This window comes from Erythrolamprus reginae, unplaced genomic scaffold, assembly GCF_031021105.1.
Source record: "Erythrolamprus reginae isolate rEryReg1 unplaced genomic scaffold, rEryReg1.hap1 H_7, whole genome shotgun sequence".
Taxonomy (NCBI): Eukaryota; Metazoa; Chordata; class Lepidosauria; order Squamata; family Dipsadidae; genus Erythrolamprus; species Erythrolamprus reginae.
This window is the reverse complement of record NW_027248528.1, coordinates 1,166,068-1,187,808: the sequence shown is the minus strand read 5'-3', so window position 1 is coordinate 1,187,808 and position 21,741 is coordinate 1,166,068. Positions and strand designations below refer to the sequence as shown.

Here is a 21,741-nt window from a genome sequence, read left to right as displayed (position 1 = left end):
CTAAGGCAAAACTTTCTATGTCACACCTGAAACCCATTTTGTGTATAATAATAATTATTATTATTATTATTTAGATTTGTATGCCGCACCTCTCTGAAGATTCAGGGCGGCTCACAACAATAATAAAAACAATATTCCAGCGAAAACAAATCTAATATTTAAAAAAGCACATAAAAACCCTATCATATTTAAAAAGCAAACAACACATATATATGCACACATAAATATTTAAAAAAAAAAAGCCTGGGGGAAAGGTATCTCAACTTCCCATGCCTGGCGGTATAGATGGGTCTTGAGTAATTTACGAAAGACAAGGAGGGTGGGGGCAGTTCTAATCTCCGGGGGGAGTTGATTCCAGAGGGCCGGGGCCGCCACAGAAAAGGCTCTTCCCCTGGGGCCCGCCAAACAACATTGTTTAGTCGACGGGACCTGGAGAAGGCCAACTCTGTGGGACCTTATCGGTCGCTGGGATTCATGTGGTAGCAGGCGGTTCCGGAGGTACTCTGGTCCAATGCCATGCAGGGCTTTAAAGGTCATAATCAACACTTTGAATTGTGACCGGAAACTGATCGGCAGCCAATGCAGACCACGGAGTGTTGTAGAAACGTGGGCGAATCTAGGAAGCCCCACGGTGGCTCTTGCGGCCGCGTTCTGCACGATCTGAAGTTTCTGAACACTTTTCAGAGGTAGCTCCACGTAGAGAGCGCTGCAGTAATCGAACCTCGAGGTGATGATAAACTGTCTTTTCAATCAAACTTCTGGAGACAGCTGTCCAGAATCGTCAGATACAAGAAGAGTGGCCAATGAATTTCCTAAACAAATAAATATCACTGTACTTTTGTGGCAATTGGTGGTTGGCTACTTGTCTTTTCTTTTTGTTCAACTTCTCAATGCACCTTACTGAATCCAAGTTGAATCCTGCTTCATTTCTGAGATCAGTCAAAGCTACCTGGGTACTGACATAACTTTCATCTTATTATCACTGTCTTCACCTCTTATATTTCGTATGTCTCTGAATGCTCCTTTAATTATCTCTCTTCTTTCTTTATACTACCAGGAAAAGCACATATAGTAATAATGATCTTAAGATACTGGAAGGTTCTGTTGTTTCCCTGCAACATAAAAAATTAAGCCAGCATACTTCAATCTGGGTTTAGATTATGGAAGTTTATTCTCAACATACTTTGGCAGAAGATAACTTTTTATGGTTTTCTTTAAAATAACTCTGGGTAGCAATTCTGATGACCCATTAGAACTATATTTCAAAAAAGTTATCATCAGATGGGCTTTCAAGAATCTGAAGTATGGTTCTTTCACCCTAGCTATGGTTAAGAAGATCACGCTTGCCTCTCCCAGCATCTGGTAAGTCTTTTGCAGCTGTCCTGCCCAGCTGTGAAAACATCTGGATGATAAATGACTCTGGCAACTCCCCCTCCCTTCACTCACTTGTAAACCCAGAATCCCATAGGCCAGGATCAATCAGGAAACTTTGGAGTCAAGGTGTTAATTAGGCAATTAGGAGGATTCAAGAGGTGGAAGGCAGAAAGAGATTCGGGCCAACACTCTTAATGAAGTCTGAGATGGAGTTGGGAAGAAGATGTAGGTGGGAGAAGATTTGGCTGGGCAGCTCTAGCTGTGAATTAGGGGCAGGGAGAGACTGGGGAGGGGAGCCCAGCCTAGTAAAGGAGGGCAGGGGGCTTGAACAGAAGCGGAGGCAGAAGGAGAAAACAGACCTTCTGGGAAGTAGAGGGGTCTTGGCAGAAATAGCTGGAAGGTGTGTAAAGATGGGACATCCCATGGCTGAGGCTACATGTCTGCTGCTACTTTCTTGAAGCTCCCCTGCTACCAGCCCCAAACCCCTCCCCCCTTGAGGTGTGAATGTGCCATTTGGGGTCTCACTTCAAAGAGCCCTGGCGGAATCATAAATGCAAGCCCCCAACCAGGGGCACTTCAGGGAAAGAGAGGATTTGGAGGTGGACACATCCCCGACTTGCTGCAAGAGACCAAGCCAAGGGGAACCTGGCTCCCAGCTCCTTAAACGGCTCCTACTTTTCTGCCTCCGGACCCTCCCTCCCTCCCTTCTCCCTCCAAATCACCTTCGACTTTGCTCCCCAAGCCAACCTTCCAGCCTCTAGGCCTTCTCCTCTACCCCCCACCCTCAAGGCAGGAGCCCTGGCTTCCAGCCTCACCTGTCCCCATCCACAAGATCCCCACTCCCTGCCCAGAGGAGCCAGTGACCCCCACTCCCTGCCCAGAGAAGCCAGTTCTGGCCTCCAGGTTTCTGTCCATCACTCATGTACCACCCGTCAGAGATATTTCCCCCGTATGGGAGCTCCTACGCTCTGCGACCACCACCCCCTCCTGGAGCGGCTTACCCCCAGAGTCAGGCACCCCAATATGAAGCCTTCAGATACTCAGGTGAGAAATTGGGAGAGGAGGTGGCAAAGTGGTGGGGGGAAAGGAAAAAACTGGTAAAGCCATGAATGGAAAGGAGCCCAAAATCCTGGTGAGGATGGTGAACTTAAGAACATTAGGTTCCATGGCATCCTACTGCAGAGCCAGGCGCTATTATTCAGACTCTCTACCTCAGGGCATTTTTTTATGTGAAAGGGAGCGGGATAGAATAGCTACTTCCTGGGAGTAGCTCTTGCGATGGATACGGTCTGACTGTGACAGGCATTTAAAGAAGCAGATGAGAATTAAGACTTTCTGAAGAAGATTCAGAGAAGATTAAGAAGCAGAAAGCTGATATGCAGAAACTTTCTTCTTGTAGAAGAAACCGAAGTAGAATCTGCAACGTTTTTGGGGCTCTGAATTCAAGAAAGACAGCGGCAGCCAGGATATTTAAGCTAAGAGGGTTAACAAGCTGATTTCATGACGCGACTGTGTTAGTGTGGAAATAGTGGACCAAAAACGTTTATGTTTAAAGCTACCGAGTTGTTAGATACAAATAAATTTCATAAATAAATAAAATCAATTGTGAGCTGAAACCAGATAATGGGAATTAGGAGGTTGGTAAAGTGGGACGTATATTAAAAAAAACAAAAGTAAGGGAAGTCCACCAGGCACCCAAGAGGCTGAGAATGATCCTCAGATGAACAGGATAGAATAACAGAGTTGGAGGGGACCTTGGAGGTCTTCTAGTCCTATGCAGGAAACCTTACGCCATTTCAGACAAATGGTTGTCCAAACTCTTCTTTCGTGTTGGAGCATTCACAATTTCTGGAGATAACTTGTTCCTTAGATTAATTGTTCTGTCAGGAAATTTCTTCTTAGTTGTAAGTTGCTTCTCTCCTTGATTAGTTTCCATCTATTGCTTCTTTTTCTGCCTTCAGGTGCTTTGGAGAATAGCTAGACTGCCTCTGTGTGATATTAGAACACTGCTATCATCCAACACCGTCAAATTATTTACTATTGCTATTATTCTTCTCATCCTTCCTAGTACCTATCTCTTCCCTCTTATGACTATAACCATGTTGCTTGTAGCTTTATAATTTATATTGTTTTGTTTCCTAGTACCATTTGATTGCTTGTTAGTAACCTATGACTATCACTGTGTTGTATCTTATGATTCTTGAAGAAGGTATTTTATTTTTCTTTATGTACACTGAGAGCATCTGCACCAAAGATAAATTTCTTGTGTGTCCAATCACACCTGGCCAATAAAGAATTCCTGTTGTGTTCTGTTATGTTTTATTCTATTTCTCTATTCCAGGGGTCTTCAAACTTGGCAACTTTAAGACTTGTGGACTTCAACTCCCAGAATTCTCCAGCCAGCATAGCTGGCTGGAGAATTCTGGAAGTTGAAGTCCACAAGTCTTAAAGTTGCCAAGTTTGAAGACCTCCGCTCTATTCTCTACTCTACTCTATATTCTATTCTATTTTATTGTATTCTCTCCCCTAATCCTTCTCATTAAACTAGACATGCCCAGATCCTGCAACTGTTCTTCATATTTTAGTCTCCAATCCCCTAATCGTCTTTGTTGCTCTTCTCTGCACCCTTTCTAGAGTCCAAAACGGGATGCAGTAGGTAGTAAACAGGTATTAGAAAGGAAAGCAGCTTGTGATTTAGACAGGCCAGTGGAAGGTCAGGGCTGGGGAGATCAGAAAGATGGAGAATTCCCATAAATTCTTGGCTCCCATCCACCCACCCCCATCAGCTGGATATTTAGCACCCAAGACCAACTGGTCAGGGAAGAGGTGGAGAGGGGGGGGAGAGAAGAAAACGGGCGGAAACCAGCAGGAGAGTGACAAATTCCTTGATGGTACCCCTCCAACCCCCTCCTTCTCCTTACTCCACATGGCTCAGCAGCCGATGATGCCCCCTCAAATCTCTTAACTCTCCTCTCGAGTCTCTTTTCTCCTTTGTCACCAGAGCTGGAAGCTGCTCCCAAATTGGAAGGTTTCTTCTCAGGTTTGGACCCCGCTGGGCGCCTCCTGCCCCCACCCCCCGGCCTCCCTTATGGGTCATCTCAGACACTCCCAACAGGCCCCCCAGCAACTGCACAGCTACCCCCTGGAGTACGGATGAGCCTGGAGAACAGCGAGCTCTGGAAGCGGTTCAGCGACATTGGCACCGAGATGATCATCACCAAAGCAGGCAGGTGAGATACCGGTCCATCATCTCCCCCCACACACCCAAACACTTTCTCTCTCTCTCTCTTTTGCAGTGGCAGGGATCAGCCTCGGAACATGTACATCAGAGCTTCCGATGGCTTTTCTTCTGCCCTAAAATCAAAACATCTCCCCAATAGACTTGACACTGTAATCTTATCCTTCTCTTATCCTTAGCCGTCTGAAGTCCAGTGGGTCTTGATTTTGTGTAAGTGATTATGACTGCAACCTGAATCATTTTTAACACGCTAGTTGTGGGCCACTATGTGACACAGAATGCTGGACTCGATGGGCTTTGGCCTGATTCAGCATGGCTTTTCTTATGTTCTTAGCTTTGCACAATGTTTTCCCCACTTCTCGCTAGAAGCTGGTAGGGAGAAGAATCTTCATGCAAAAAGATTGGAATAATGGGGTGGGGGAGGCTTTGTTTATATAATTCACAGGTTTAAGGATCTATGGCTATAACACATATCGATGAATGATAGTTTAAATACTTTGCAAATGGGATTTTGACAAATGCGCCAACGATAAGCAATCTGATACTGAACCGAGGGCTGGCTAGTCTTAAGAGGCTTGAATGGTCCCTTCTAATTCTCCATTTCTAATGGTTTTTTTTAATGTATTTGTTTACTAGAGTTGGAAGGGGACCTTGTAGGTCATCTAGTCCAACCCCCTGCTCGAGCTGGAACCCTACACCACCCCAGAAAAATGTCAGTCCAATCTCTATGTGAAAGTCTCAAGTGTTGGAGTGTTCGCAACCTCCGCCGGCAAGCCATTCCACTGGTTGATTGCTCCCAACGTTAGAAAGTTCTTCCTTGTTTCCAGGTTAAATCTCTCTTTGGTCAGCTTCCATGAAGCCTCCATGTTCCAAGGCAGTATATCTGCATTTTGCTCATTTTGTAAACTCTATTTAGGATACCGATAGAAAATAATTTACTTGGTTATATTGTTAATTTAATCTAGGAAGGCTCTTAAGGCATTAAAAGACATAAATTTATTTATTTATTTATTCATTCATTCATTCATTTGTCCAATACACAAATACATAGGAAGAAAAATAGACATGTAGTAATATATATAAGGGTAAAGTGAACTTAGAGGAGAGGACATATGAAAGAAAGAAAATATATATGATAAGTGAGAGAAAGGAAAGACAATTGGACAGAAGACGAAAGGTACACCAGTGCACTTATTTACGCCCCTTACTGGCCTCTTAGGAACCTGGAGAGGTCAATCGTGGAGAGTCTAAGGGAGAAATGTTGGGGGTTAGGGGTTGACACAATTCAGTCCGGTAATGAGTTCCACGCTTCGATAACTTGATTGTTGAAATCATATTTTTTACAGTCAAGTTTGGAACGGTTCCTATTAAGTTTGAATCTGTTGCGTGCTCTTGTGTTGTTGCGGTTGAAGCTGAAGTAGTCATTGACCAGTAGGACGTTGCAGCATATGATCTTGTGGGCAATACTCAAATCGTGTTTTAGGCGCCGTAGTTCTAGGCTTTCCAGGCCTAGGATTGTTAGTCTATTTTCGTAGGATATTCTGCTTCGAGTGGAGGAGTGAAGGGCTCTTCTGTAAAATATCTTTGGACATTTTCAAGGGTGTTGATGTCTGAGATGTGGTATGGGTTCCAGAGCAGTAGTCTAGGATGGGTCTGGCAAACGTTTTGTAGGCTCTTGTGAGTAGTGTGAGATTGCCTGAGCAGAAGCTGCATAGGATCAGGTTAACAACTCTAGAAGCTTTTTTGGCGATATTGTTGCAGTGGGCTTTAGCACTTAGGTCAAAAAATGTTCCTCTGTCCCTATTTATTTTTTTCCTGAGTTATTATAATAGAAGCAAGGTTTTGAGAAACAGATGTAGCTTCTGGGTACCAGAGAATAACAGGGTACCTGAAATGAATACTGTGAAAAACCACTTTTATCTTTAATTTCTAGTGTAAAAACGTTTTCTAACCCTGGGTCTTCAGTAGTTGGACCATTTTAAGTCACTGTAACCTAGAATTAAGGAGGAACTTCCTCATAAGGACAATTAACCAGTGGAACAGCTTGCCATCACACATTGTAGGGACTTCATCACTGGAGGTTTTAAAGAAAAGACTGGACAGCCACCTATCTGAAATGGTATAGAGCAGGGGTCAAATACTCCCTGTTCACTTGTGCCTTTCAATCATAGGAGAACTGGTCCCAGATGGCTTCGCCCAACTGCCTGGATGCTGCCATTTAGTTCTTTTACCTCTGCGCATGCATAGAAGGCTTTGTACATGTGCAGAGGATAAAAGAACCCAGTTTGGTTATGAGTCAAGGATACGTCAAGTAAATCAGCGCTGATATTTTAAGGGCTAAATGAGGGACTGCTGGTTGGTTGGTTGGTTGGTTGGTTGGTTGGTTGGTTGGTTGGTTGGTTCATTCATTCATTCATTCATTTATTTATTGGATTTGTGTGCTGCCCCTCTCCGCAGACTCGGGGCGGCTAACAATAGCAATAAAACAATATATAACAAAATCCAATACTAAAAACAGTTAAAAACCCATTATATAAAAACCAATCATACATACATATATACCATGCATAGAATTGTAGAGGCCTAGGGGGAAGTGTATCTCAGTTCCCCCATGCCTGGCGGCAGAGGTGGGTTTTAAGCAGCTTTCGAAAGGCAAGGAGGGTGGGGGCAATTCTAATCTCCGGGGGGAGTTGGTTCCAGAGGGCCAGGGCCGCCACAGAGAAGGCTCTTCCTCTAGGTCCCGCCAAGCGACATTGTTTGGTTGACGGGACCCGGAGAAGACCCACTCTGTGGGACCTAACTGGTCGCTGGGATTCGTGCAGCAGAAGACGGTTGGGGAAGGGGGGACATGATTAAAGCATTTAAATATGTTAAAGGGTTAAATAAGGTTCAGGAGGGAAGTGTTTTTAATAGGAAAGTGAACACAAGAACAAGGGGGCACAATCTGAGGTTAGTTGGGGGAAAGATCAGAAGCCACATGAGAGAATATTATTTGACTGAAAGAGTAGTAGATGTTTGGAACAAATCCACAGTAACTGAATTTAAACATGCCTGGGATAAACATATATCCATCCTAAGATAAAATACAGGAAATAATATAAGGGCAGACTAGATGGACCATGAGGTCTTTTTCTGCCGTCAATCTTCTAAGTTTCTATGCTTGTATTAATAAATGGAGCCAAATAACATGATTTGGACCCTGTCCACTCATCCTGTATTATTAGAACTTTCTAGAAATCAGCTATAGCACAGTGGGTGCATGACTAGAGTTAGCTACCACTAGCCTTGAATTAAGATGAATTATATAGAGCGCTGGTGAGACCCCATTTGGAATACTGTGTTCAGTTCTGGAGACCTCACCTACAAAAAGATATTGACAAAATTGAACGGGTCCAAAGACGGGCTACAAGAATGGTGGAAGGTCTTAAGCATAAAACGTATCAGGAAAGATTTCATGAACTCAATCTGTATAGTCTGGAGGACAGAAGGAAAAGGGGGGACATGATCGAAACATTTAAATATGTTAAAGGGTTAAATAAGGTCCAGGAGGGAAGTGTTTTTCATAGGAAAGTGAACACAAGAACAAGGGGACACAATCTGAAGTTAGTTGGGGGAAAGATCAGAAGCCACATGAGAGAATATTATTTCACTGAAAGAGTAGTAGATTCTTGGAACAAACTTCCAGCAGACGTGGTTGGTAAATCCACAGTAACTGAATTTAAACATGCCTGGGATAAACATATATCCATCCTAAGATAAAATAGAGGAAATAGTATAAGGGCAGACCAGATGGACCATGAGGTCTTTTTCTGCCGTCAGTCTTCTATGTTTCTATGTTTTCTTCTTCTGTGTCACATTCCATTCCTCAATTAGATTGAATTTTCTAATCCATATTTTAATCACTTTCCAGGCGAATGTTTCCACAGCTAAAAGTTTCAGTCACAGGCCTGGATCCTGAAGCTAAGTACCTTCTTCTGGTGGATGTCATCCCTGTAGGAGGCTCCCGCTACAAGTGGCATGGCAAAAAGTGGGAAGCCAGTGGCAAGGCAGAATTACCACTTCCGGACCGGGTTTACATCCATCCCGACTCACCTGCATCAGGTGCTCACTGGATGCGCCAACCTGTATCTTTCCATCGGCTCAAGCTCACCAACAATACCCTGGATCCTCATGGACATGTATGATTGGGAACTGGGAAGGGGAAAAAGACAGATGGGGAAGAGGAGATATACATCCGGGAGACAATAATTGATACAATATACTAATAGCCCAATACAAAACGATTTAGAAATGGGACACATGTTGGAAGATCTTTTAAGGGGTTATAGAAAAAAATGGGGGGGGAACCATCCGAGCTCCAGGATTTTGTGAATCTAATGCCAAAAATGAAGCAAAATCTTCCCCAGAATATTACATTCTGAAATTCTTTTAAAAAAAACAAAAAACTATAGCAACCACACAATATTTAAACTTTGATTTTGTTGATAATGTGTTAGATTATTATTAAAAAATTGTTCATGGATGTACAGCAAAAAATAAATTAGCTCAGTGTTTCCTAACCTTGGCAACTTGAAAAGATCAGGACTTCAATTCCCAGAATTCCCCAAATGCTGGCTGGGGAATTCTGGGAGTTGAAGTCCTGATCTCTTTTTTTTTTTTAATATAACTTTATTGATTTTTTTAAAATTTTACAAAAAACAAAACATAAAGCATAAAGTGTACCATCACCAAACAGAAAAATAAAATTTCCCTTCACCCGGGAAGATTCAATTTTATATCCTTCATTTGCTTCATCTCTGGGTTACATTGTTCATTCTTTATAAAGTGATTGAATTTTATTTCTTACATTTGCATCGCTTACTGATGTTGTTAATATATAATTTTTGAATTTTCCCACCGCCTCATTGTTGCTGCTAATTTCTCTTCATTATAATTATGTAGTCTAATTTCCATAATTTCATAGTGAATGTGGTCCACCATGTATCTGCACCAATTTTTTATACAAAAATACAAAATGAACTTTTAAATACAAAATGAACTCATGTATAAGGATAATGAATCATGCAGTTTTATGCTTTGCCCAAAATGACAGCATGCATGGACAGTTCGGTTTTGCAGAAAACTAAAATGGAGTTGGAAAGTGGAGGAACATTAGATGGACATGTAAATTAATACTCACTATTGGTTCTTCTGTTGTTAGTTGATCGTTCATTCCATGCACTGTTACCAGCCCAGGATGCATGTGGTGGGTGCTGGAGGGCGCCGTGGAGCAGGAGGTGGCTGTGGCTCCTTCACCTTTCCTGAGACGCAGTTCCTGACTGTCACAGCCTACCAGAACCCACAGGTGAGAGAACAAGAACAGGGATTTTTTTTTAATGGTTTGTTTGTGTTTAATACTGTAGACTTATTCTCATTTGTAGAGTCCATGATATCTCCAGACTGCTTGTCCCTCATTGTCTTCTATCTATCCATCTATTTATTTTATTTTATTTTATTTATTTGTTTGTTTGTTTGTTTTGTCCAATACATAATACACATTGAAGAAAAAGATATGTAATAATATAATTAAAGAAACAAATAGAAGAAAAGATGTAAAAATATAGGTGAACATATATGAAAGGAAGAAAAGATAAATGAGATAAGGAGAGACAATTGGACAGGGGACGGAAGGCACACTGGTGCACTTATGCACGCCCCTTACTGACCTCTAAGGAACCTGGAGAGGTCAATCATGGAGAGTCTAAGGGAAAATTGTTTGGGGTTAGGGGTTGACACTACTGAGTCAGGTAAGGAGTTCCACGCTTCGACAACTCGGCTGCTGAAGTCATATTTTTTACAGTCAGGTTTGGAGCGGTTGATATTAAGTTTGAATCTGTTGCGTACTCTTGTGTTGTTGCAATTGAAGCCGAAATAGTCATTGACAGGTAGAACGTTCTAACAACAACAGAGTTGGAAGGGACCTTGGAGGTCTTTTAGTCCAACCCCCTGTTTAGGCAGGAGACTCTACATTACTTCAGACAGATGCAGTGATGGGCTACCAAAATTTTTACTACCCCAAATTTCTCCAACTAGTTCACCAGGACTGATCATAGCTTCCTGCTGAATACCACTTCTGATCTCACCTTAATATACAAAGCCACTTCAGAAACTTAATTTCCCCAAAACACAGAAAAGAAAAGAAAAACACAGAAAATGTCTCTGTAATGTGAATACTTACCTGAGTATCAATCATTAATGTAGCTAAAAAGTGAAGTGCTCAAAAGGAAAGCTTCAAATAAGCCATCTCCATATTTTAAAAAGAACAATATATGTTTTATCTCCAGCTGAAGAATTCCTTTGCTGGCTGCAGCTACCTACAGAGCCAGGAAAAAAATAGATATTGTCAAAAGGATAGGAAGATGATTAAGAACTTTATACTGTATCTTTATTTGTACCCTCAGCTTTATTGTTTTTATACTCAAGGTGATAAGCATATCTAACATACCTTCTGCCTCTTGTTTTCCCCATCACAGCAGCCCTGTGAGGTGGGTTGGGCTGAAAGAGAACAACTGTCCAAAGTCACCCAGCCAGCTTTCATGCCTAACGCAGGGCTAGAATTCAATGTATCCTGGTGATTGACCCAAAGTTATCCTACCAGCTTTGATGTCTAATGCAGGACTGGAACTCGCAGTCTCCTGGTTTCTCGGGCAGCATCTTAAGTGCCACATCAAACTGGCTCTAGACCTCTTTAGGAAATCTTCCCCAAACCTCTAACTGATATCTAAATCTACTGTGGGCAAAAGCCATTGACAGTATTATAGTTTGTCTATAATGTGTGCTATTCTAAACATACATTATTCTCTCTTGTCCCTCTTGTTTTCAGCTTAGCTGGGATACCTCCCATTTTTGTCACCTTCTCTTTCTCATCATTGTCATCTTCTCTTATTATGCTATATCTGGCCTCCAGGAATGTATACATGTATACATTTTGCAAACAAGAATAAAACTTAAAATCCTACTACACCAAAAGTTCTGGAAGTAACTTCAATATAATTTTACACTTTTTTTTAGAAATAACCCAGAAATATATAAAGCAGAATGTATTTATTAATAGAAATATGTATGACGACTTTTATTCCTTTAACTCTAAAGTATATATAAGAGCCGGGGTGGTGCAGCAGGTAGAGTGCTCTACTGCAGGCCACTGAAGATGACTTTAGATCTGTAGGTCAGCGGTTCAAATCTCATCGCCGGCTCAAAGTTGACTCAGCCTTCCATCCTTCCGAGGTGGGTAAAATTAGGACCCAGATTGTGGGGGCAATAGGCTGGCTCTGTTAAAAAGTGCTATTGCTAACATGTGGTAAGCTGCCCCGAGTCTAAGGAGAAGGGCGACATTAAAAAATCGAATAGATGACAAGACGGTTAAAAGACCAAGAGGAAACAGAATTTTATGAGATCTGGAACAAAGTGTATACATGGATAAATAAGAAGAAAAAGTAAAAGTAAAAAGAATAGGAGAATTGTAGAAGTACTATATAGATATGACTTAAATTTTATGTTGGAAGTAGTTTATATAAGAAGACTTACTATACAAGGTTAAACAAATTTCTTCTTTTCATTTAAAGTAATAAGTAGATTTAAAGTGTTTATAATGTATTCTTTTTTCTGTATTAAAATTTTACTTCTAGAATAAGCGGGGAAGTTGCAACCCCATTTTATGTTAAATGTATGTTTGTCAGTTTTGTCTATTTTATGAAAATTAATAAAATTTATTGGGGGGAAAATCGAATAAATAAAAATTTAAAAAATTAAAAATAAATACATTTGTTATTTCTGTCATTCCTCATCATCCATTCAGATCACCCAAATGAAGATAGAAAGCAATCCTTTTGCAAAGGGCTTCCGAGAAAATGGCATGAACAGCAAAAGGTGAGCAGGCAGAAATCAAACCCCCAGAAACATTGGTATGGGCCTCCTGATGTTTCCCCACTGCAAAATATGGCCTTCTCGATGGCTGAGGCTGAATGGTATTGTAATCCCTTTACGGACAGCTGTATGGGTTGGGGCCTCCAGGTTATCTGGATCAGAGATTTCATTCCAACAAGCTGAATTGTCAGAATCAAAATGCTAAGACTCTAGAAAGCCGGTGGGATGGACTTTGCTAGACCAACAACCTGCAACTGCATAATCCTGAAAGGTGTTTTAAGCCCTGACTGCTGTTTTATCAGATCTTATTATGGTCCATTACAAAATACAGGGAGCGTGAAGCCCGAATCAAAAGGAAACTGAAGGTCAATGAATGCGAAGCAAACCAGGGCGAAAGCGGTGAGAACAACACGGGTATCTTATTCGGTTTAACTTCTTAAATACTACTCCTAACTTCATCTTCTCTCTCTTCTGTGTTTGCAAACTGTGGGCTAAAAAGTGAAAACTGTAGTTATGATGCAATTTCAGCCCCACCTGTTTTTAGGTGCATTACATGTAATTCGTATGTGATTCTTCATTTAGGACTAGCTGAAATTATGTGATTAATCAACATTAAATGAGAGAATCCCAATGGCATCTTTAGGATCGCACTATGTCAAAATGATGAGCTTTATCCCTTTGGGCATAGTATATGCAATGTTGCAATGCATATAGAAAACTTATTTATTTATTTATTTATTTATTTATTTATTTGATTTGATTTGTACGACGCCTCTCCGCAGACTCGGGGCGGCTAACAACAGTAATAAAAACAGCATGTAAATCCAATACTAAAACAGCTAAAAAACCCTTATTTCTAAAATCAAACATACATACAAACAAACATACCATGCATAAATTGTAAAGGCCTAGGGGGAAAGAATATCTCAGTTCCCCCATGCCTGACGGCAGAGGTGGGTTTTTAGGAGCTTACGAAAGGCGAGGAGGGTGAGGGCAATTCTAATCTCCGGGGGGAGTTGGTTCCAGAGGGTCGGGGCCACCACAGAGAAGGCTCTTCCCCTGGGCCCCGCCAAATGACATTGTTTTGTTGACGGGACCCGGAGAAGGCCCACTCTGTGGGACCTAACCGGTCGCTGGGATTGGTGCGACAGAAGGCGGTCTCGTAGATACCCCGGTCCGGTGCCATGAAGGGCTTTATAGGTGATGACCAACACTTTGAATTGTGACCGGAAATTGATCAGCAACCAATGCAGACTGTGGAGTGTTGGTGTTACATGGGCATTTTTGGGAAAGCCCATGATTGCTCTTGCAGCTGCATTCTGGGTGAAGCTCACTTTGTAATGTCTGATGTTTTCATCACTCTGATCTCCTTCACTTGCAGATTCTCCTTTATCACTTATAACCATGATTCTAGATCAGAGGTGGAGAACTATAGCATTTTTATGACTTGTAAACTTCAACTCCCAGAATTCCTGGCATGGCTGGATCAGGAATTCTCGCAGTTAAAGTCCACAAATCATAAAAGTGCCATAGTTCCCCACCCGTTCTAGATAATTAGAAACATAGAAACATAGAAGACTGACGGCAGAAAAAGACCTCATGGCCCATCTAGTCTGCCCTTATACTATTTCCTGTATTTTATCTTAGGATGGATCTATGTTTATCCCAGGCATGTTTAAATTCAGTTACTGTGGATTGACCAACCACGTCTGCTGGAAGTTTGTTCCAAGCATCTACTACTCTTTCAGTAAAATAATATTTTCTCATGTTGCTTTTGATCTTTCCCCTAACTAACTTCAGATTGTGTCCCCTTGTTCTTGTGTTCACTTTCCTATTAAAAACACTTCCCTACTGAACCTTATTTAACCCGTTGACATATTTAAATGTTTTGATCATGTTCCCCCTTTTCCTTCTGTCCTTCAGACTATACAGATTGAGTTCATGAAGTCTTTCCTGATACGTTTTATGCTTAAGACCTTCCACCATTCTTGTAGCCATAGTTCCCTCTAAGCTGAGCAGTGAGCAATCGCTCACTTAAAAATCATCATCAACTCAGAGTTTTTCAAACCTGCCCAGAAGCCAAGAGGGAAAGAATGAGAGGGAAGGAGAGAGAGAGGAAGAGAGGAAGAGAGAGAAACAGATAGAAAAAAGAGAGGAAGGAAAAGAGAAAGAAAAAGAATGGGAGTAAGGAAGAGAGAAAGAAAATCAAAATCTAGTTTGAAACTAGCTCAACTATTTAAGTGGCATTTTGATATTGATAGAGTTGCCCTATTATGAGCTCACTGTTATAGACACACAGTACAGTATTTTATTTTGAAATTCTCTGAGGCAAAACAGGGTGGGTTTTTTATTTGTTTGTTTGTTTGTTTATTCTTCTATGCCGCCCAGTCCCAAAGGGACTGTCGCTCAGACACTATACTTTTTCGCCCACACCGAAAAAAAATTAGAGAGTACATTGCTTGTAGCCCGTCTTTGGACCCATTCAATTTTGTCAATATCTTTTTTTAGGTGAGGTCTCCAGAACTGAACCCAGTACTCCAAATGCAGTCTCACCAATTGACCAAATGTCTACATTTCCATCTTTTTCCTAGATACCCATCATTTACCCAATGCACACATTTGAGAATAATCCCTTCTTGCTTGCTTTTCTAATATTCCTCCATAATTCTTCCCAAAACCTCTTTCTCCATTTTCTTCTCCTTCATCTGCAATTATCCCTTCCTTTTTCCTTGAAAGTACTCTTATTAACTTGAACTGAAATGAGCTTTCCAGAAGAACCTCACTTATACAGATTAGTTTGGTTTGTTTGTTCACAGGGCTTACAGCCTGCTCAAATTAGAAACAACTCCAAGAATCAGTTAATTATAGAATCCCCTCATTTGATTTCCAATAGGCTGGACAAATTGTTCTGGATACCTCACCTACAAAAAGATATGGACAAAATTGAACGGGTCCAAAGACAGGCTACAAGAATGGTGGAAGGTCTTAAGCATAAAACGTATCAGGAAAGACTTAATGAACCCAATCTGTATAGTCTGGAGGACAGAAGGAAAAGGGGGGACGTGATCGAAACATTTAAATATGTCCAAGGGTTAAATAAGGTCCAGGAGGGAAGTGTTTTTAATAGGAAAGTGAACACAAGAACAAGGGGACACAATGTGAAGTTAGTTGGGGGGAAGATCAAAAGCAACATGAGAAAATATTATTTTACTGAAAGAGTAGTAGATGCTTGGAACAAACTTCCAGTAGACGTGGTTGGTAAATCCACAGTAATTGAATTTAAACATGCTTGGGATAAACATATATCCATCCTAAGATAAAATACAAAAAGTAGTATAAGAGCAGACTAGATGGATCATGAGGTCTTTTTCTGCTGTCAGTCTTCTATGTTTCTTTGTTAAGATTTTTTCCCCCTCAATTAAATCTACAGTCATTTCACTTCTTTTGTATTATCTCTTTCATAAGGCGCTCTGTGTCTCTGCCAAATACAGTATGTTCCCAGTATGTAGTTGTTTAACTGTTAATTTTGTCTTTTCTTCCGGTTGTCTCTGCTGATTCCTTCCCATAGAGAGCAAGAAAGGCCCTTGCGACTCCACCCTGACAGAAGAGGGGCCTCTGGAACAACAGCCGCCCCCTGTCCTTCCACAGCCTTCCTGCTCCTTCTACCCCCCTGCAGGAATTAATCTCAATGGGGCTGAGGCTTATGTACAACATCCAGCTGCTTTTCATGGTTTAAGGGGGCCAGGATCACCCTACGGCAGGTAACAGAATATTTATTTATTTGGTTTTAAACCTGCCCAATTCAAATATAGCTTTCAGGGGAATTCTGGGATTTGAAGTCCACATGTCTGAGAGCTGCCCATCAGTGTTCCCTCTAATTTTTTTTTTGGGGGGTGGGCAGAAAAGTATAGTATCTGAGCGGCAGTCCCTTTGGGACTGGGCGGCACATAAATAAATAAATAAATAAATAAATAAATAAATAAATAAATAAATAAACAAACAAACAAACAAACAAACAAACAAACAAAAATCCGCCCTGCTTTGCCTCAGAGAATTTCAAAATAAAATACTGTACTGTGTGTCTATAACAGTGAGCTCATAATAGGGCAACTCTATCAATATCAAAATGCCACTTAAATAGTTGAGCTAGTTTCAAACTAGATTTTGATTTTCTTTCTCTCTTCCTTACTCCCATTCTTTTTCTTTCTCTTTTCCTTCCTCTCTTTTTTCTATCTGTTTCTCTCTCTTCCTCTCTTCCTCTCTCTCTCCTTCCCTCTCACTCTTTCCCTCTCGGCTTCTGGGCAGGTTTGAAAAACTCTGAGTTGATGATGATTTTTAAGTGAGCTATCGCTCACTGCTCAGCTTAGAGGGAACTATGCTGCCCATGTTGGACACATATAGGCCTGAACAACAGCTCCAACTTGCACAGCCTGGAATAGAGAGGTACAAATCATCAGTAGTGATGATACTGTACTTTGAATTGATCAATAATCTCACCCGGTGGTTTCATATTAAAGTGAGTAACTAACAATAACAATAACAACAGAGTTGGAAGGGACCTTGGAAGTCTTCTAGTCCAATCCCCCTGCTTAGGCAGGAAACCTTACACTACTTCAGACAGATGGTTATCCAACATCTTCTTAAAAGCTTCCAGTGTTGAAGCATTCACAACTTCTGGAGGCAAGCTGTTCCACTGGTTAATTGTTCTCACTGTCAGGAAATTTCTCCTAAATTGCTTCTCTCCTTGATTCTCTCCTAACTGCTTATATTTCCCATATTAGCCAGTTATCCAAATCTAAGACGGATCTTAACCTTTGTAAATTTATTTTATTTATATCTAGCCTTTATTATTTTTACAAAAAACTCAAGTAAGCAAACATATTTAACACTCCTTCTTCCTCCTACTTTCCCCACTGGGCTGAGAGAGAATGACCCAGGTCCACTCAGCTGGATTTCGTGCCTAAAGAACGCACAATCCCCTGGTTTTTAACCTGGTGCCTTCGTACTAGATCGTTTAGCTAGCCTCAGATATTCAGATTTTTTTAGTTGCTATCTAATAAAGAAGTGTCCTACTTTTCCTCCAGATTGGCAGGACTGACTTGAGAATTTTTCTTAATTTCTAATGTTTTTCCGCAAAAAAAGAGAGTCTGCTTTTTTCAGATCAATTAAGTATTGATCCAATGGTTGTCATAGGAATCGACTAATCATCTTGTCACCTGAACCAATGTGGAGGAAAAGTAGCACATTGTGGATCTAGAGTGACCCAAAGTCACCCGACTAGCTTTCATGGCTAAGGCAGGGTTATAACTGCCTCTTGTGAGCATCTCTGGGCTTCTAGCCTGGTGCCTTATTACTAGACCAAACTGGCTCTTAAAAATATCCCTGTCCTGAAAACATCCTTATTATATGTAAGAGAAATATATTGTTCTAGTCATTTTTACACTGCCTTTTTTATGTATCCACTTTTGAAAACCAAACATTTGGAAAAGAGGGCTTTATTTTTTTGCCCGACTGCATGGTTCTCCAGCACAGAAATTTAAATCCAGAGTGAAAAATTATCCAAAACAAACAAGCTCATCCTCCTCCAAATAAAATGCTATAGAAAACCATTTCGTTTCAGCACACCATTGAATATTTGTCAAACTTAAGACTTAGAGGAATCTAGTGATACAGTGGTACCTCTTACTTACGAACTTAATTCATTCCGTGACCAGGTTCTTAAGTAAAAAAGTTTGTAAGATGAAGCCATTTTACCCATGGAAATCGATGTAAAAGCAAATAATGCTTGCGATTGTGGAAACCACAGGGAGGGTGGAGGCCGTTTCTTCCCAGGAAATTCCTAGAGAGGCCCCACAGAGGCTTCTCTCTGCCTTTTCAGGCCCTGTTTCCTTCCAGGGGATTCCTAGAGAGGCCCCATGGAGGCTTCTCCCTGCTTTTTCTGGTTACAATTTTGTAAGCAAAAAATGGTTCTTGAGAAGAGGCAAAAAAATCTTGAACACCCAGTTCTTATCTAGAAAAGTTTGTAAGTAGAGGCATTTGTAGGTAGGGGTACCATTGTATATCTCTAAGAGAGGATATATGACTGGTGGCTATCAAATGTTTTAGATACAACTATACATAACAGATTTACATTAAAGTTTATTATGCAAGTGATCGTTGTCCAAATCCTGCACTGAAAAGTGTCTTTTTCTGGCAAAGATTATGTATTATATGCAGGGGTGGGCAGCAGGCAGGACAGGGTGGAACACAGTTCCACCGGTGGAAATGAAGCTGCGTGCGCAGCTCCAGCTGATTAGCGGCAGTCACTTCCTGGATTATCGGTCTTGGCTCAGATCTCCTTTTTTCCCCTGCTGCTGCTACGTCTGTGCTCCTTGCTTTTTTCCTCTTTCTTCCTTCCTGGTCTTGGACGAGCTTCCCTCTCTCCTGCCCGGCTCCCCTCCAGCCTCACGTGGCCACCTCCTAAGGTGCAAGCAGAAGGCATGAATGGAAACGGCACTGGCAGCATTTATGCTTCTGGCAGCACTGGTTCGCCTAGCTACCCAGCCTGAGGTGGGGAGGGGGGGCAACCCAGGAAGGAGAGCACGGGAAATGCCAAGCAAATTGTCATCCCAGCGAGCGACACTGGTAAAGTTGTAAGTCGAGGACTTAACAGTTCACTTAACAGTCACTCCCACCTGGTCACATGGCCGGCAAGCCACTCCTACAGCCACATGATCATTAAGCCACACCCACAAAATAAGCCACATGCACAGTGTGGCAGTAAAAAATTTTGGCTGCCCATTACTGATTATATGTAAAATAATATTTTGGTGTGATGAGAGATGGAGGCCTTCTACAAATGTTTCAGTACATTAACAGTTTGCTTCACTGATGATAAGATCAAAAGCATTTTTATTGGGCAACAGTCCCAATCATGTAAAAAAATTTCCTGAAGCTTATCTTTTAATATCAGCTGTGTTGCCAGAGGCAATAACCTATTGGTTAATAGGTAGGGAAAGCAAGTAGGATGCTTGGCTGCATAGCTAGAGGTATAACAAGCAGGAAGAGGGAGATTATGATCCCGCTATATAGAATGCTGGTGAGACCACATTTGGAACACTGTGTTCAGTTCTGGAGACCTCACCTTCAAAAAGATATTGACAAAATTGAACGGGACCAAAGACGGGCTACAAGAATGGTGGAAGGTCTTAAGCATAAAACGTATCAGGAAAGACTTCATGAACTCAATCTGTATAGTCTGGAGGACAGAAGGAAAAGGGGGGACATGATCGAAACATTTAAATATATTAAAGGGTTAAACAAGGTCCAGGAGGGAAGCGTTTTTAAAAGGAAAGTGAACACAAGAACAAGGGGACACAATCTGAAGTTAGTTGGGGGAAAGATCAAAAGCAACATGAGAAAATATTATTTTACTGAAAAATTATTTTACTGAAAGAGTAGTAGATCCTTGGAACAAACTTCCAGCAGACGTGGTAGATAAATCCACAGTAACTGAATGTAAACATGCCTGGGATAAACATATATCCATCCTAAGATAAAATACAGAAAATAGTATAAGGGCAGACTAGATGGACCAGGAGGTCTTTTTCTGGCGTCAGACTTCTATGTTTCTATGTTTCTTAATATCATCCTGCATTCCATCATTGCTTTCAGGGCAATGCAAAAATATTTTAAAAGAAGAATATCAGGCAGATTTGCAATCATCCTTTCAACTCAATCCCGTAAGAAAGTCAAAATCCATGCTGTTATTGTTTGTACCAGCAATATCCAACCATGGCAACTTTTAAAAATTGTGGATTTTTCAACTTCCAGGAGTCTGGCTGGGGAATTCTGGGAGTTGAAATCCACAAGTCTTAAATTTGCCAAGGTTGGGTACTCTTAATTTAAATCAAATAAGGTATTACAAGAGAAGAAGAAAAGGAAAACGTAAACGTTTATGGAGATTATCAGTCACCCAGGTCATGGTTCTCCCAAAGGTGCAACTGGACATTCTGGTTTTCTTTGAAGGAATTTCACTTCTCATCTGAGAAGCTTCTTCAGTACTGACTGGATGGTGGAGAATGGAAGGGTTTATACTCCTTGAAGACAGCTGGACATTTACATTCTTTTCTTCTGCAAGAAAAAAACAGATTTAAGTCCAGTTGCCTCTTCAAAAAGCACCTTTGGGATTTTCAGTGGAATAAGAAAGGATTAAGGAAGTTTAGAAATACCTTATGTAGGGAAATCAGAGTGGAAAATCCTCAGAACTATACATGGGAAATTATGTGAACCCCAAAATAGGAGGATCAGTCAATGACCTACCAATTCTTAGGTGCTGATTTATGCTATGCTTTTTCACAGCTCAAGCGAAGAAATAGCAGCTCCTCCATCTTCTCTCCCTATCAAGCCTCCATCTGAGCAAACGGATTTCAGAGCAATGCTCCCAGTGAGCTGGGCCAACCTGGATATGGTTCCTTTCCTTGCAAGTGCAGAACCACCAGAAGCTTCCTCGTACTCTCCTTTCAAATTCAGTTTTGCACCATACCCGCCTTCACCTCGTGTCTACGGACCTCCTTCTGGCTATCCTGGTTCACAGCCGTCAATGCTTTAACCCCTGCACAACCTGGATACCTTCATTAGATTTGCTTCTACTTGCAAAATTTCATGTTTTCCTCTTTCATTTAAGAGAGTAGAGTTTTATTATATCGACATAGTTTATAGTTTAAATCCCCAAAGGCTGCAACTGACACAACACTCTCCCCCAACACCCCCACATGAATATAAGGAAGTCAAGATGCTCATTCAAACTTTCTTTTCCAATTATTTCCCTGGTAGAAAATTTCTATTCAACATCCCAAGTGATAGCTATGTTTCAGCTATTCCTTATGAAACACCTTACAGACTAACATATGTACATGCTTTTTACATGTCTGCATAACATATCACCTTAGCGTTGATATTGAAATGGTACATATGGTGTGAAAACTAGTAACTTGTTTGGGTTACTTTAATGTATTTTTATTGGATGTTTAAAACCAAATCCCATAGCTGGCAGAGCCCATTTGACTTGATGAGATGATGCAAATTCTCTTATTTTGATCTGAAACTAGTCTCCCTTTCTATGCTACTACCAAATTAATTAGAAAATTGACTATCAATAAGAAAAGACATATTTTGCAAATATTTCTGTAGCACTAGTTCATAAATGATGTGGCAATACAAATAAACAATATACAAAATACTCA

At 41.0% G+C, this 21,741-nt stretch overlaps 1 protein-coding gene across 2 annotated transcripts; it reads left to right on the top strand.

The window, feature by feature from the left end:
* Positions 1 to 1,585: 1,585 nt before the first annotated feature.
* On the top strand, positions 1,586 to 21,737 carry LOC139155858 (T-box transcription factor TBX6-like). 2 transcript variants are annotated; one of them, XM_070731198.1, is made up of 8 exons: positions 1,586 to 2,418; positions 4,415 to 4,604; positions 8,523 to 8,790; positions 9,813 to 9,956; positions 12,450 to 12,520; positions 12,849 to 12,916; positions 16,086 to 16,278; positions 20,858 to 21,737. In XM_070731198.1, exons 1-8 carry the CDS (start codon positions 2,295 to 2,297, stop codon positions 21,105 to 21,107), a joined length of 1,308 nt encoding a protein of 435 aa, XP_070587299.1. In that variant the 5' UTR covers positions 1,586 to 2,294; the 3' UTR covers positions 21,108 to 21,737. The 2 variants fall into 2 exon arrangements, with proteins under 2 accessions (XP_070587299.1, XP_070587298.1); XM_070731197.1 differs by having other exon boundaries at positions 2,212 to 2,418; positions 4,376 to 4,604; positions 20,858 to 21,209.
* The last annotated feature ends 4 nt before the right edge of the window (positions 21,738 to 21,741 follow it).

Bases quoted from the DNA above. Each gene is read 5' to 3' on its own strand.
- LOC139155858 (XM_070731197.1), top strand. From the start codon at position 2,295: ATGTACCACCCGTCAGAGATATTTCCCCCGTATGGGAGCTCCTACGCT. The intron at 9,957-12,449 runs GTGAGAGAACAA...TCATCCATTCAG, and splicing joins CAGCCTACCAGAACCCACAG to ATCACCCAAATGAAGATAGA. The intron at 12,917-16,085 runs GTGAGAACAACA...TCCTTCCCATAG, and splicing joins AGCAAACCAGGGCGAAAGCG to AGAGCAAGAAAGGCCCTTGC.